Raw genomic sequence first — 15,232 nt, forward strand, 5'->3', positions numbered from 1 at the left:
AAATATGTGATCATCTGGCACAACTAAAAAGATTATTTCTTTCCAGAACTCTCAATTCCTAAAATCTTGTGGCTGAATCCCAGGTTATCAGTGTGTTAGTCTTAGGAAAAAATCTTTGAAGTTGGATGTCGGAGCACGTTGAAGAAAGAGACTTTTAAAACAGTGTGCGCCTTTCGTTGCAGGTATTCCAAGGCAACTCCAACTCTGGTGACATAGTGCGCAATAACTTCATCCCTCCCATCGTGGCTCGTTACGTGCGGATTATCCCTCAGACCTGGAACCAAAGAATAGCGCTGAAGCTGGAGCTGATGGGCTGTCGAATAATGCCAGGTATGGGGTAAGCAGTGCACGGAGCCTCTGAAGCCTCCTGTGCTGCCCAGTGCCACTGATGCCCCCTTCTCTCTTGCAGCTAACAGTTCCTTCACACATTCCATGTGGCAGAAACCGAGCCAGAGCACAGAAACCTCCCTTGGAAAAGAAGACAAGACTGTTACAGAGCCCATCCCCTCCGAAGAAACTAGCTTGGGTAACACTACCTAGTGCTGCATTTTCTCTAGGATGCATCATGTCTTCAGTGCAGTCTGAGTGAACTTTAAACTTTCTCGCAAATCAAAACTTTTATTTTCCCTTCAGACTTTATTAATGACAGAGATAAGAGGGAGGAGCAATAGGTTCTTTTTGTCTTAAGGCACAGAAAGAGATTGAAAGCCTTAATTTTCCTTGATGTGTTAAACATTGGGCTTTGGTTTCCCTGTCATATTGGTTGATTTGCCATGCTTGGTGGGTGGCTCAAGGGAATACAGTGAGCACTCAGCAGCAATTTTTGGGAGAGTTCTTCCTCACTTTCATCCTGTATTTTAGAATTTTTTAGTATGTGAAGGAGTCATCTCACAAAAGTGTTATCTTCTCTCCACACAACCATGACTCCTTCCAGACCAAGTTCCCAGGTGAAAGCAGCATACAGTATTGCCTGCTTGTGTAATTAAATGCTCTTCCATAATGCCTGTGTTTATGGGGGCTCAGAGAACCTTAATTTGTATAATTCTCCCTGAATTTGCAGTCTTCATCTTTTAATGTTGTGGAGCTAACTTCTTAGACATTGAAAAACAAACAAACAAAATTTGGTGCTTATACTGACTGGTGGGCTCATAGCAGGCAGGAATTGCCAGACCCACTGTACTAAATGCTACTACCCATTAGGTAGCTGAGAGCTGTAGAAATACCTCTGTGAAAAAATAGTTGTAAGAAGCAGTCAGTGGAAGAAAAAAAATTCTGAAACTGCTTGCCAAGAGCAAGCAAGCTCAGTTCATCTGTGCAGTGGTATGAGTAAACCATATCCATGTACACTGAAAAGGAAATCTACTGAGGTTTCATCTGTGGACACTTCTACTGCCTTATTCTCACAGCTGGCAAGTGTCTGTAGAAACAGGGAATGGCACACTCCTGACACAAGAGCCACCCCACTGCTAATTTTCAAATCCCTGCTCTAAAGCAAGTTGTGTTGGAATTTAACAGTGGCTAAACGGGTTTTTCCCTAGGTTCCCTCATGGTAATCTTTGAACTATTTTGACTGAAATGTTTCAGCCAGTTCAGCATGAGCCAGATACATGGCATGTAAAATTGCAATCTCCTTGGGCAGATTTATAAGCAACTGCAAACAGAGTGTGCATAAGTGGCTTTTTCAAAGTCATCTAGTGTATAATAAGAAAGAACTGCTCTTTGTAAGAATGCATATAGATGCCAAGTCAAGCATAACCCTTGAGGAAGTATATTCAACTATTTTGTTTTAACATTGTTCCACACGGGTACACGGAATCCAACCATGGCTGAGGAGTAGTCTTTTAGTTTTACAGTTGTACATTTTCTTGCTCTTTTTAAGAAACATTCCTGCAACATTATCTACCTTCTGCTGTAGTAAATATTAGTAGCTTTAATTTACCTTTTAAACTTTTATCCCTTCTTCTTTTTTTCTCTTGCAGGTTTAAAGCTTACAGCTATAATTGTCCCTATCTTCATCATGCTGTTTTTGTTCTTGTTCTCTGGAATTTGTATCTGCACAGCCCTACGCAAGTAAGAGACTGGTTTTTGTCAAAGGAGGTATTTGTGGGTACCTAGCTAGTGTGTCCCACTCCATGCCCTCTGTCCAGAGCTTCCTTACCAGGGAGCTGGGAATTGATCCTATTTGTCGGTCTTTCTTTAAAGTAGAACTCACCTGTCTCTGTATTTCTTACTGCATGCCTCCTCAAGTCAGAGAAAAGTGAAGGTAAAACAGGTCAGAACTGTGCATAACCAGCTGTTCTCTTCACCCTACATATACCTACAAGCACTGAGGTGTAAAGCAGTCAAAGACAGGATAATTTCTACACCAAAGCCAAATAAAAATTCAGTGAAGGGAAGGAAGATTTGAGCTATCTATCCAGATAATTTTATTTTATTTCTCTCTTTTATTTTCTTTTATTTTCCACTCCCTTAAGTTAGAGCACTCAACCTAGTAGGCTGAAAGCAGAGCTCGTCTCTGTGCAAGCAGCTAAAATGAAGCTATTTCATGTCACAAGACTGAGGGCTAGAAGAAGCACTGCTAACTGTGCTTCCTGCTAGATGCCCATTCCTGTGAACCTGCACTTGCATGTTGAACCAGGAAATGCTTCTGTCAGCAGATGGGGATTTGGAAGTGTAAGCAATGCTCTGGTGATGGTGCTTCATCACGAGTGATACTCAGCTCTGCCCTAGATTCCCAGTAAATCTATAAAATAGCCAAAGAATTCAGAAGAGCAGACCCAAACATAGCCCAGAGTGACATATCTAGACATAGGCACATCAAACTGATGAGTGCCAGCTCCGAAAATTTGAACACCAGCACTCACAACTTGCGCATAGATGGAGAAAAAGAAAATGTCAAAGTGCTGGTTTGCATGCCTGATGTTCTAGTGAACAACCTCCAGGAAATCAAAGTGGGTAAATAGGCTCTGCTGGAGCTAAGGCATGAAGCTGAAATTCTGTAAGTACTGATGTTTATAAACCCTTTTCTCTCCTCTCAGGCGAGAAGCCAAAGGACTTTCCTATGGATTATCCAGTACTCAGAAATCAGGTTAGTGGAGAATCATGCACTTTGTCCTGTCCTGTCCACTGGGCCAGCAGGAAGGGGCTTATGCAACTGAGCATTTAATGCTTGTGAAATAGCATCCACATTTCCTCATTCAAATTCACCTTTTCATACAAGGGAAACAGCAAATGATAGTCCCACTTGTGTCATCCTAGCACAGTGCCCTGAGAAACAATATAATTTGGTTTCTATGACAGAAAGGCAATTAACAAAAGATCTATTATACAGAGTGCATAAATTAGCATGTAAGAGTGCTCCCAGGTGCCCTTCTTTTCCTACCCACTTCCAAAATACCTATTTTGCAGAAAATTGCTGCTTTTCTTTTCCCCACAGCAGAGAGGATTGCCTTTCTCTAAGAGAGCAAGGGATAATAATTTTTTATGGCTTTAATATTTTCTTCTCACTGCCCTCCCTGGCTGAAACTCTATTTATAAAGCCTAATAACAGTGAAGTGTATTGAATGAGGGATTGGCTTGAGCACACTGTGTTAGGAGGTGACTGTAAAATCCCAATGAAGTATTTTCTTTGTCTTGCTCAATAACATTTTCTAGAGTGGGGTTCCCATCAGCTTGGCAGCTGGGGTGTTTTTCCTGACCAACCAGTTCTGTAGAGAAATATCCTTCTGAAATTCGGCTTTCCATAAAAAAACCAAACCACTGATCACTTCATATGTCTCTTGACAAGTCTCTTGCAATAGCTCAGCTCCAAAATTTCATCCCTCAGTAGGTGCTGACGTCAGTGAAAGGAATGCTGCTACCCATGGCAGCTTGCCCTCATTAGAAAATTAATTTGTACTTAACATCATATTTGCTAATATGATTTTTCAAGGTCACATCATAATCCTTTCTCACTTGCTAATGAGGACAAATCCCAAGAAATTGGAGATAGCCTCTTACCCAGTCAGTTCATTTGTTGTATGTCTGCTTCATAAATCAAGCTCCTAAGCCCTTGTGAACCAGGCTTGGGGCTTACGAAGCTGTGAGTCAAACTCACCTCTCCACAGACCTCCTGGTGCAGGCTCCAGCAAGTCCCTGCTACTGTAGATATTTTTCTTTTATGTCTTACAAGGATGTTGTGAGAACAAGTTTATTGATGAATGCAGGTGCTAAGATACCAGTAAAACAGAAGCCACACTAATTTACTGAAAAAAGTAGGAAATTTTAAGCATTATTTTTGCCACATATTCGATGCCAAAACAGAACTGACATAAAGCTGGTATTTTATCAATATACTTCGTTAAGGCATCACTGTAGGCACCTACAGAGTTTGAGCCCTCCTTGCCAAAAAATCTTATATAAACTTGGAAATCCCAGTTGATGATTCACTTCTTCCTTCACCCTCCATATTTAGGGGGCTTTTTTTAAACAAACAGCCCATTTTAGTCATGTTTTTAAACTATTTCAATATATTGACAGCAATGAGTATACCAAAAATTAAACTTACTGGTAAGTCTTCTGATTCTAGGCATTTAACTTGCTGATAAGCCTTCTATTTTAATTTCTTTTTCATAGGTTGTTGGAAACAAATCAAGCAGCCCTTTACCAGACATCAGTCAACTGAATTTACCATCAGCTATAATAATGAGAAGGAGACACCACAAAAGCTGGATCTGGTCACCAGTGACATGGCAGGTAACAGCTGCTCCCCCTCAGATGCATCCCTTTTGCTCTGTGTGCAGAGCCAGTAACAGGGACAGGGATGGCCCAGCAATGGGACAAGTTTCAACTCTTATGCAAGCTGAGGCCCAGGAACAGATTTATTCATGTTCATCCCAAATGTATAGAGAAGCAGCTATAAATATACTAGGGAGTGAAAGACCCACTGTATTGGAATTTTGTTTTCTTGGAGTTGTTGGAAAAATTTCCTGACTCTGAAATAGTTACAGCTGAAGGTAATGATGGAAAGCACTCAGGCGTGGATGAAGTGCAAGAATGTGCCTAGGATAGGATTGCTTCCCTTTGCTGACTAATTTTTGTGTTTCTATTTAAACACAAGTATCTCTGGAAATGGAACAAAATATGATGCCCCTTGCTGCTGATCAACTAGAAAAATTACTTGGTTTATGGTGGGATTTCATGCCTAGCTGGAAGCTGTGCTGAGATCCCTGTGCAGCTTTCCTGAAGTATCTGGGAAATGAGGCCTCCTGAAGAGGTGGCAGGTAGATGAGAAAAAAGTAAGGCAACCACAACACTCATCTGCTGTGCTACCCTGGCTCCAGGTCACTGTTTGGATAGAGCAAATCCCAATGAAAGAGCATCAGTACTATTTGCATCCCAAAGGGATGATTTTTTTAATTCATCCTCTTAGCACATCTTATCCCCGCCTAGTCTAGTCTGTCTGGTAAGGCTAGTGAGACCAGCCATTTCATGGGATCAGTGGTCTGCATTCTTGAAGAAAGATTAGTTTCCAGCCTCCAGACCTTAGAAATTCCTTAGAATTCCTTCACTGTGTTTGGCAGAGAAATACATTTAAAAAACAAATGGATGGTTACTGTAATTCCATATGGTGCTGCTCTCAATATCTTTCAAAGACAGTTTCAATCCTTTATAGAAGCCTTCAATATAAATCTGCAGAGACCTATAAAGCAGTTTTAAGGAAAGAGAATGAATAAAGGTTGCTCACAAAAGATGTTTTTTTGGTTCCCTGGCCATATCTGGGAAGCCTTTGCTCTCTCCACCATTCCCTCCTGCTGTGTTTGTGGGAAATCTGAACTCTCAGCCTGGCTCAGGCATATTCCCAGCCTTAGCATTTCACCTGCAGTCTCCTTAAAAATAAAAAAACATGAAATAAGAACGTGAAAGTAACATAGAAATGTGCCATTTAATAATTTAATTGCAGGAAGCACACAATTTGCATACAAGTTATCATTCTACATGGAATTCCCTCACTTCAGAGGGAACCAGCTGCCTGCTGGTTCCCCAAGGCAGCCAGGACGAAGCTGAGATGCTCCATCCTGAGCAAGAGAGATTTCTGGGGATGGCGGCAGCATTGCTGGGGAGAACTGCACTACTTACTTAGAGAAATATCATAACACCTTCACCCTACATGCTGAAGTTTGGGACACAGCCAGAAACTGCCAAAAAGATTCACAGGACATATGGGATCGAATTTGACGCTCATGTCAGATGAACTGCGATGCCAGAACAGAAACCGAGCTAACTTCTTCACGCCTGCATGAAAACACGATACTTTAGCAGTGTCATTTACTAGAGCTGTTCAGGCCACCCTTAGTATCTGTAAGAGATTGTCGCCAAAGAAAGTTAGAACGTTCACTTTCCTCATAATAGTATTGCTTGTTTTTTCAGGAAGCCTTCTCGTTCAGATCTCCTGGCACTTACCTTAGCTAGAAGTGCAACACACACACTTCTTGAGGCCATGTTTCCTCCATCTCACTCCTTGCTCCTGCTCAGGCTGTTTGCCTTAGGCCAGCTCTAACCCTGCCATCCCCTTTGACTGGGTGACTGCCCAGTTCCTCTGGCAGCACCATTCCCACTTCTCCCCCCAAGCTCATCCCCCCTGGCATGCCTGCAGCCGTGCTGAGCTGGCTTAGCACATTTCACACTTCCATTGACTCTCTTGGCTGCCGTTTTGCCTAACTTCATCCTTCTTGTCAGTCAGCTGCTGTGAGATGCCTTTTAAATAAAGCCGGCTTGTTAAGAATCCTCTGGGCATTTTAATTATTCCAAAAGTGGAACACTCATTTTGGAGAACTTCTCACTTGCCGATCTTCATGCAATGTCCTTTGTCCAGTTTGTTGCTAATATTTTGTTGACCTCACTCTTTTTTAGGTCTTTCAAGTATACTCCAGAAATGTTATTTGGGAAGGTAGGTAGGGAAAGGGAGGGAGGAGGGAGTGAAGGAGTAGAAAAAGAGGTGGCAGATTGGAGCTTCTCTGTGGAAAAGTTTCTGCCATGTTCTGCAACTCTTGCTTGCTGAAGGAGGTTACAGGATCGGTGTTGGGGAAAGGTTTCCTCACATCCCCAATAACCACACTTTTGATACAATAACAGGGTAGTTTTTCAACATAAAATACCTAGCTATGCATAAGTATTACATATATAAGATAACCAGTCTGTGCCTTATTGAGCATTTCTTGCTTCCTTTTAGATTATCAGCAGCCTCTCATGATCGGAACTGGGACAGTAACACGTAAAGGATCTACTTTTCGCCCCATGGACACCAAAGAGGAGGGAAGAAGGGGGAGTTCTGAGTTTGAAAATCACTATCACTGCCCTCACAGAGCTAACAGGCACGAATATGCTCTGCCCCTGACCAGCCAAGAGCCCGAGTATGCCACCCCCATCATAGAGCGGCACATAGCAAGAGAAAGTAACTTCCCCCCTGAGAACGGCTACAACGTTCCTGTCGCCTCATCCCAAATACATTCCCTTACCGCCGGCACCTTCTCCAGTTCATGCAAAACCGACTCCAGGAACGGGGACTATCAGACACCCCAGAGTGTCATAAACTACGACAAACCCAAAGTTAATGGTGTTCTGACCTCCGTCAGCTACAGCACAGACTACCAGAAACCCCAGCAAACTGCTCTCGGGGGCGAGGGTTACTCCACGCCCCGGGACTGCCTAAAGCCCATAAGCCAGACAGCAATGACAGCTCTCTTGTGATTTGCCGAGCAGGAGCGGCACGGTGCGCAGGAACGTCGCTGCACAGCTTTCTGAAGTGAAAACAGAGTTTGGAGGGACTCTGCTGTGGGAGGCAGAAGGCAAACAAGCCCTGTGTACATAATATTGCTGTCTTGCTGGGTTCTGACATCTGAGGAAAGCATATGCTGTTTATCACTGTTTATAGCAAGAGAGATGTTATCAGTGAAGACTGTACATCTTATTTTCTGTAACTGATCTCAGTGCTCCATTTGCAATGTGTGCAATTTGTACATAGCTTTTATTTAAGGAGAATTTCTTAGGTTTCCTTTTCACCTGGGGGTTTGAAAGGATTGCAGGAATGCCTATTTAGGACTAAAAAGTCCACTTTTTCTGTCTTTATCTTACCTGCTGCTGTACTGGCAGCTGTAAATGGTGTATCTTATGGTTGTGTTGATTCATTTCTTTTCCTATGATAACTGAAGATGCAGCTGTAGTTCTGACTGGGAGGATAGAAGTTAAACGTCTTGCATGAGAGAAGGCAGCTGAGTATTTAAATACTGTGCTCAAACACAACTTCCCAGCTGCTTTTTTAGCAGCAATTCTCACATGCTTGAATATTTTCTAGAGTACAAGCTGAGCCCATCGAACTTGCAATTCATGTTAGAAAACAGGTCAAAATGCTGAAACTGGTTTTGGGTTCAAGCCATGGTTATCATTCCACAACAAGGGAAAAAAAAAAAAACCAAACCAAAAAAACCAAGACCCAACAACATATCCAATGCCAGTTAATTTGGAGAAGTTATTTTAATTTTTTATTTTTTTTTATTTAGGAAGTGTGTGTGTAACCAAAATGTGAATTTACAGCTGAGAAGTCAATGCTGTTCAAGCCCTAGCTGACTCTTTTGCTGCTAAAACTATAAGGAAATTTGTTCCTTGGCACAAAGCAGCAAACTTCCTGAACTCTTCAATTTCTCCACTAGGTATTTTTCTGTTATACTAATTTAGTGTAACATTTCTCTTAGAAGTATTTTAACTAACTGAAACACAGTGTGTGTATGGCTTACTGTTGCAGTCAAATTTGCAAGACATCAGATCAGCACTGTTGTTTTGGAATAGTTTTTCTTTTGCAGCTAATGTTTCCCTTAGTTCCGTTTTCAGACAAACTTGAAAAAGCTTGGGATTGGGTGCAATGTATCGCACAGTCGCTGGCTCCTCTTTCAGCAGTGGCAGCTTTGGAGCAGAACAGCTTCTGGTCATGACTGGGACCATCCACTGCCCTTCTACCTCCAGGACTTGGGGCATTTCTTTGAATTCAAAAGCTTGTCCTAAAATGTCAAGAAGCTATATACTTCTGTGAAGAAAGAATGGTGCTATACTTAAAGCACAAGGTTGGGAAACGAGACCAGTAAAACCTGAGCTCTGGGAAAGCCATTCTTTGAAGGCCCTCCCTTTATTTCCTTGTATATAAATGGGATAATTTGCAAAGGATGCAACGAAGATTGATCAGTCTGTTGGCAGAGTGCTTTCAGATCTCTGGGTGGAAAGCACTGTCAGAGGACAGACTGGTTGCAGTGGTACTGCTCACAAATACTGCTGACTCGGGCCAGACCTGAACTTAAGGCAAGCTCTGAGTGGGTTCTTTGCATACCCTTGTTTTGCGGCTCAGGTGGTGCCATTCCCCTGCTCTGCCACACCGTGCATGCAATCCCCGTGCAGAGAAGAAAGAGTCAAGGTGACCTCGTAGCCTTCCTGTGTTTGCTGTCAATACAGTTTCTGTGAAATGTCTAAAACACCTCAGGTCCTGAAGTGAAACAGCAGCAGCCTGTTTGTTAGACCGAGCTGGGCGGTGTTGTTTACCTTCTGTTGTTTACATGTCTGTGTAAATAAAGAACACTGGTATTTGTAAATCAGCCACACAGGCCTGCCACTTCACTCGGTGACTCGATTATCGCTGCATGCCCACTCCCACCACATACCCTGCAGGGTGACAAGGAAATGTTCCTTACGCCCTGCAAAAGTGCCAGTTGCGCTGCTGCACTTCACGGCTCCAGTGTGACAGGCTAAAAAAAGATTCTCTCAGTGCCCCATTTAGCCCAAATTTTCTGTCCATAAGCTCTAAAGAAGAACCCACAAACAAATTCCTGCGCCAAACCCCACTGCAGGATGCATATGATTGAGGAAAGGATGAGGATGCCCTCCTGATGAGCTTGAAACCGATCTTCTGCCCACACAACTAATTAGCCTGACTTCTCACTTGACAAACAAGTCCGTAATCAGGTCTACTCCCCACCTAATGAGGCAGCTAAGGAACACAGCAATGCAAGGGGACCAGGCAGCAGATGACACTACTTGTGTTATAATGAAATTTTTGCATATTTCTGCCACATGCTTGGCACATCTGCAACATGGTACAAGTGTCAAAAGCTTCTTGGCAGAAGCATCTGCCCATTTCTGCTGTCATTCAAATCCATCTTAACACAGCTGATTTAGCCTAATGGAAAGTTTGGTCTCAATTTGTACCTTGCCTTCATCCCCACCCCCCTCAAAAGTAACCCAACAAACCTGCAAAGCCGGGTTAAAATAGATCCCCAAACATCTTCAGCCTCCCTTCACAGTGGCTTAGTGCTGACAGGGACAGAGGCAGGACACATCTCCTGGTCACTGCCATGGTGCTTCATGGTTCACATCTGAGTGGCGGCTGAGCGTGGTTAACACTAAAAGCCTCAGGCCTCTCCACCTTGGCCTAGGAAGGTTTTAGCAATCCTAGCAGCAGATACACAAGGGAGCTTCCTACCCCACATCTCTGTATCCTAGTAGAGGTAGAGGTACAAAATCCTGGTGTAGGAATGAAAGAGGATTGCCTCTTACCAGTGCCCGTGCCCATCCTCATATGCATCCTCTGAATGGCTTTTTAAATACTGATACATCAAACTCCAGCTTGTCTGCATCAGCCTGTCCTACCTGCCAGATGCAGGTATAACACAGGCAGCCTTATAAAACATCCCAGGTTTAAAAACCTTTGTTCCACAGTGAAGTTCCCACTGTTTTGGGATATTTCCACACTCAGAAGGCCTGTTAGTTCTGGATCTCTCTCTAGCATCTCTAGAGATTGTGTGAGAGCAGAGTCTGATCCTCTGGTCAATGGAGACTTTCAGTGGTGTTTTGATAGCAAACTTCTTCCCCAAGCAGGCACTCCCAGTGGGTTGGAACAGAAAAGCCAAGCCAGAGTCCACAAGAAGATTAAATATTAACTGTTCCTGGCACTTAGGATCTGCCTGTGCCATTGCTATTGACAGCAAGTGGCTGACTTTGCTGGGAACACGGGCAGCCCTGTAACTGCACGTCTGACCGAGGGAATCGAAGGAGGTGACTCTTGAGGTAAGAAAGTGTAAAAGATGGTGTCAGCTACCTACAACTCAAACCAAAAAATGACAGCATGCATTTCCAGCTGGTGCCTTATATTTAAAACACAAATAATTAAAAAACAAACAAACAAACAAAAACTCAAACAAATGTTCCCAAAATATCACAGCAAAACCACAAATTTTCTTTGCCCTGACCACCTTAGACTGGAAAATAGATTGCAAATTCTTATTTCTTCTATCAAGTACCTTTCTAATGCTCAATAAAAAAGCATTTTTTCCTATCAAGAGTAATTCCAGAGAGTATGTTTTTATTTCTTTTAGTTGCTAAACATCAGCTATTAAACCTTAGCTTAGTACCTACCATGATCTTTACATCCAACAGGCAATAGATTAAAATTAGCCCTAGACTCGAATTAGGATTTCCTGGCTCAGGGTATGTCCTGTTTAGATCATCTGCTCTCATTTTATGATCTTTGGATCAACAGCCTGGCCTCACCTCCCTCTCCAGGCACCATCCACAGGATGGGTTCAACAAGCTCGGTAGCCCACTCATTACATACAGCAGTCTGCAGAGATGGGGGCATGCAGGGAAAGCCTTCAGGGTATTCTGCACCCCTGGCATCTGAGCAGTCTTGTGAGCACTGAGCTAAAGTGGCAGCAGTCACAGCAGTGACTCTAGCACCTGTGTGTAAATGGCAGATCCCTGCCCCCTTATTTTGAAAAAACGCAGGAGGTTGGATTCTAATCACTAGAAGCAGCTTGGTGAACCCCAGGGCTGGTCTGCATTATTGGCATGGCTAAAACCTGGGAAGATTAAGTTTTTAATACAGACTTCCTTCAGATTTTTCTCACTGCCTGCCAGAGAATTGGCAGTTCTTCACTTCATGGGCAGATTTTCATGGAACCCTGTCTGAAGCAAAAAACATTCCCTACACAGAATGGGAATATCAGGCTATGTGTCCCATATGCTATAGGAGCAGATACCTAATTGTGTTTACCTGTTTGGTAGATCACTATCTTTAAAACAAAAAGTAAAAAATGAAGAGAGTTCTAAGAAGGGAGTCTGTTGTCTCAAAGCAGTCCTGCAGGATCAGAGGCCCACTGAAAAGTAACCTTGTACAAAGCCATCTGTATTCTTCTGTCCACTCTCTCTCCAAAATCAGGTAAGCTTTGCTCAGCAAGCGGGCCTCTTAAAGGCTCCCCAGCCTGTAATTAGGCCAGACCAAAGGAATGACAAGGTTATGTTGCTGCATTCCTTTTTCCTTATTATTTTCCATAATAAAAATTGTGTACTGCCCTTTTCTTTCCAATGTCAGCTATGATGTAGGTTTGTCCTGACCTCCAGCCTACACTGTGATTAGTACAGTGTGAAAGCCAAATTCACCATTTCATTTGAGACTCATCAGTGTTGTTGATACCTAACTGAAAATTACCCTGCCATAGATGTGTGGGGTTAACAAGACTGCCAGTGCAATGCCTATGAATTATTGAAGATAAGAGTGAGTTTCACAGAACATACTTTTTAAAAGGAAGGTGCCATTTCTGCACAATCAGTTTCAAACTTAAAATAGAAACCTCTCCTGAGGGCTTCCTTTTTTTGAAGCCCCCTTCCTCCCCCCAGTACAGTCCTACAATCCATTAAGGACACGAAACAAGAAGTCAGATAAAGTATTTCTAAACTAGATAAAGACAAGAGGGAAGACATCCTTAGTTGGAGAAAATTCCTGCTATGCATGATAAGGATGATGCCTCACATCTAACTTTCTGTGCTATCTCATTGTATAGTCTAGACATGAGAATTTGGAGACTTTCATTCAAATGTCACCAATTTGTTTGGGCTTTGCCTCACATTAAATGGCTGTAAGTCCTGAAAAACCTTTGCCATCTACAGTAGGCAAAGGTTATTTAGTAACCTCTTATCCTGGACTGAGTTAATTCATTACTTAGACACTCACAGCACAGCTACTGCTCTGCTATGTGACATCCAAGAGATTATCATCCTGTTTATTTTTGTATAGTCACAAGTACAAAAAAGAGAAATCTTTTTTCATTTAATCAAGTTAAAGGACAACATATTTTTTCACCATAGTAAAAAAATGAAAGTCAACAAATATGACACAGTAGTGTTACTAAGGCATTTGTGCCCTGAATAATCACCCTGAACAGACCTCAAGAATCCATAATTTTGACTAGACACAGAATTTTTAACAGACTTTATTGGAAAAGCTCCCTTGTATTATTAATGTACTAATAATCTTCATTATTGGCTAACCCAACGAGGAACAGTAGCCTGAATACCCAGCATTTCCTCCTACTAAATCTGAGCTACCAAAAAAAAAGAGAAAACTTACAAGCATAACAAGTTATTCAAAGCTTGTAACATTCATCTAAATGAGATGACAGACAATAATAGACTTTGAAAACACATGTATGTTGCCTACTAGAAGGTAGGCAAAAAGGTAGGGAGGGAGCCAAAATTCTAGGCTTAAAAGAAACATCAAGATAAATTTAAATCAAACAGTAAAAAATCATGTAACAATGGGTGATGCCTGAGCCATGACAGCGAAGTCACCAGAAGTCTTCCTCCATGAGGAGTGGCAGATAACACATGTTGATGCTTGCCATAAAACAAGAGGCGAAAGACCCAGAAAGACAGTAATATTACCCAGAAAGACAGTAATATTACTCACCAGCCTGCCCATGGTCTGAACAATTTAACCCACTGAGCATATACTAGAAACCAGGCTTTATAAATGTGTTTTGTGCATCTTAATTTCTCTGGCCCAGGCAAACACTATTTCACAGATGGGCGATCTGAGATAGACAACTATGCTGCCACCTGTCCAGAGCTGTAGCAACAAATCAAACATATCCAAAAATGCAAAGGCCTCTGAAAACACCAACCACAAACCTGTGAAAAGTCCTCTATTGAGCATGGAAAGACAGGGGTGATAAAGACTAAGATGAGCTAGCAGACCTCACTTGAAGAGGCAGCTTTTCTTCACATCTATGGCTAAGCTTTTTATCCTTAAGTGACACCATCTGTTCTGACAGACAGTTTTATAAAATTTGAATAAGGTGACCTGGATAAAGCATGCCTGTTATATGGAAATGCCAGTGTCATATGTGGATATGAAAAGGTTGTGGATGGTTCACGCATCAAGCACTTTCAGCATCTCATCATAAAAGGCCACACAAGCCTTTTCTGACAGGCCACAACACAAAGCAAGCCATGCTTTTGATAACAATGCTGCAATAAGCCTTCTACTATCTTACAAAGACCTTGCAGATGGCATTCATACTCCTTAAAGTATTAAAGTGTAGAGGTAACTTTTTAACATATGAAGTCATGGTCCATCCTCCCCCCTTTATAATACAACCTCATCACTGTACAAGGACCAGCAGCAAGGACATAAGTATGTCTCTGCTGACAGGTCTATTGATCACCTGGTTAATGGCAACAAACAAGGCCTGCAGATTGGATTATCATTTGGTGGTCTCTGGAAAGGAGCACCAGTAGAGAATAGACAATGGTGGGTCAATGTGAACTGACCTTCCCCTTTCTCCAACCAAGAGGCTTCTGTCTGAACCTGGACTAGAGCAAAACATAATTGTCATCTCCTTTTTTTCCTACTTTTCCTCACCTGTCCTGACCATGGGCAGCTTCTGTTCCAGCAAAGATTCCAGGAACATGACAAGGCTGGTTCTATACCATGGTTGAAGGGCACTGGCAAAGTGCAGGCAGGAGTATTTATGAACCTACCTGGCATCTCACTTCATGTTTTATCAGTGCATTTGGTCCCTTCTTTTGGAAAGCCTTAACCCATCCACAAACAAGAGATAAAACATTTCACTGCTTTTCTCTGAGCTTGTAAGAGAACAGAGCACTCATTTTTTAAAGTAATTGATAGGGATAAACAAGTGTTTTTTAGCAAGTCATGAATTCAGAGCTGTATGTAATTATATTTGTCTGTGTTTATGAGTGTTTGGACATAAACTTCACTGATATATAGAGGACAATTTTTAACTGTAGTATGTGCCATCTGCAAACTACTTGCTACAGGATGTCAATTAGACTGGATGTTAATTATTTTAAGATTACATGTTTCTAGAAATAGTTCTAATGAATAAAATTTTTCTATTTTTTTAATTAAAAAACC

At 42.1% G+C, this 15,232-nt stretch overlaps 1 protein-coding gene across 1 annotated transcript in view; it reads left to right on the top strand.

The window, feature by feature from the left end:
• The window catches only part of DCBLD1 (discoidin, CUB and LCCL domain containing 1), a 46,179-nt gene extending 36,560 nt beyond the window's left edge, over nt 1-9,619 (top strand). The window contains 6 exon segments of the mRNA XM_021555490.3: nt 183-330; nt 410-526; nt 1,980-2,070; nt 3,039-3,088; nt 4,615-4,734; nt 7,211-9,619. Of these exon segments, the coding sequence (XP_021411165.3) occupies nt 183-330; nt 410-526; nt 1,980-2,070; nt 3,039-3,088; nt 4,615-4,734; nt 7,211-7,728 (1,044 nt within the window). The 3' untranslated portion in view covers nt 7,729-9,619.
• Nucleotides 9,620-15,232: the final 5,613 nt, after the last annotated feature.

Source organism: Lonchura striata, chromosome 3 (genome assembly GCF_050655825.1).
Source record: "Lonchura striata isolate lonStrDom1 chromosome 3, ASM5065582v1, whole genome shotgun sequence".
Taxonomy (NCBI): domain Eukaryota; kingdom Metazoa; phylum Chordata; class Aves; order Passeriformes; family Estrildidae; genus Lonchura; species Lonchura striata.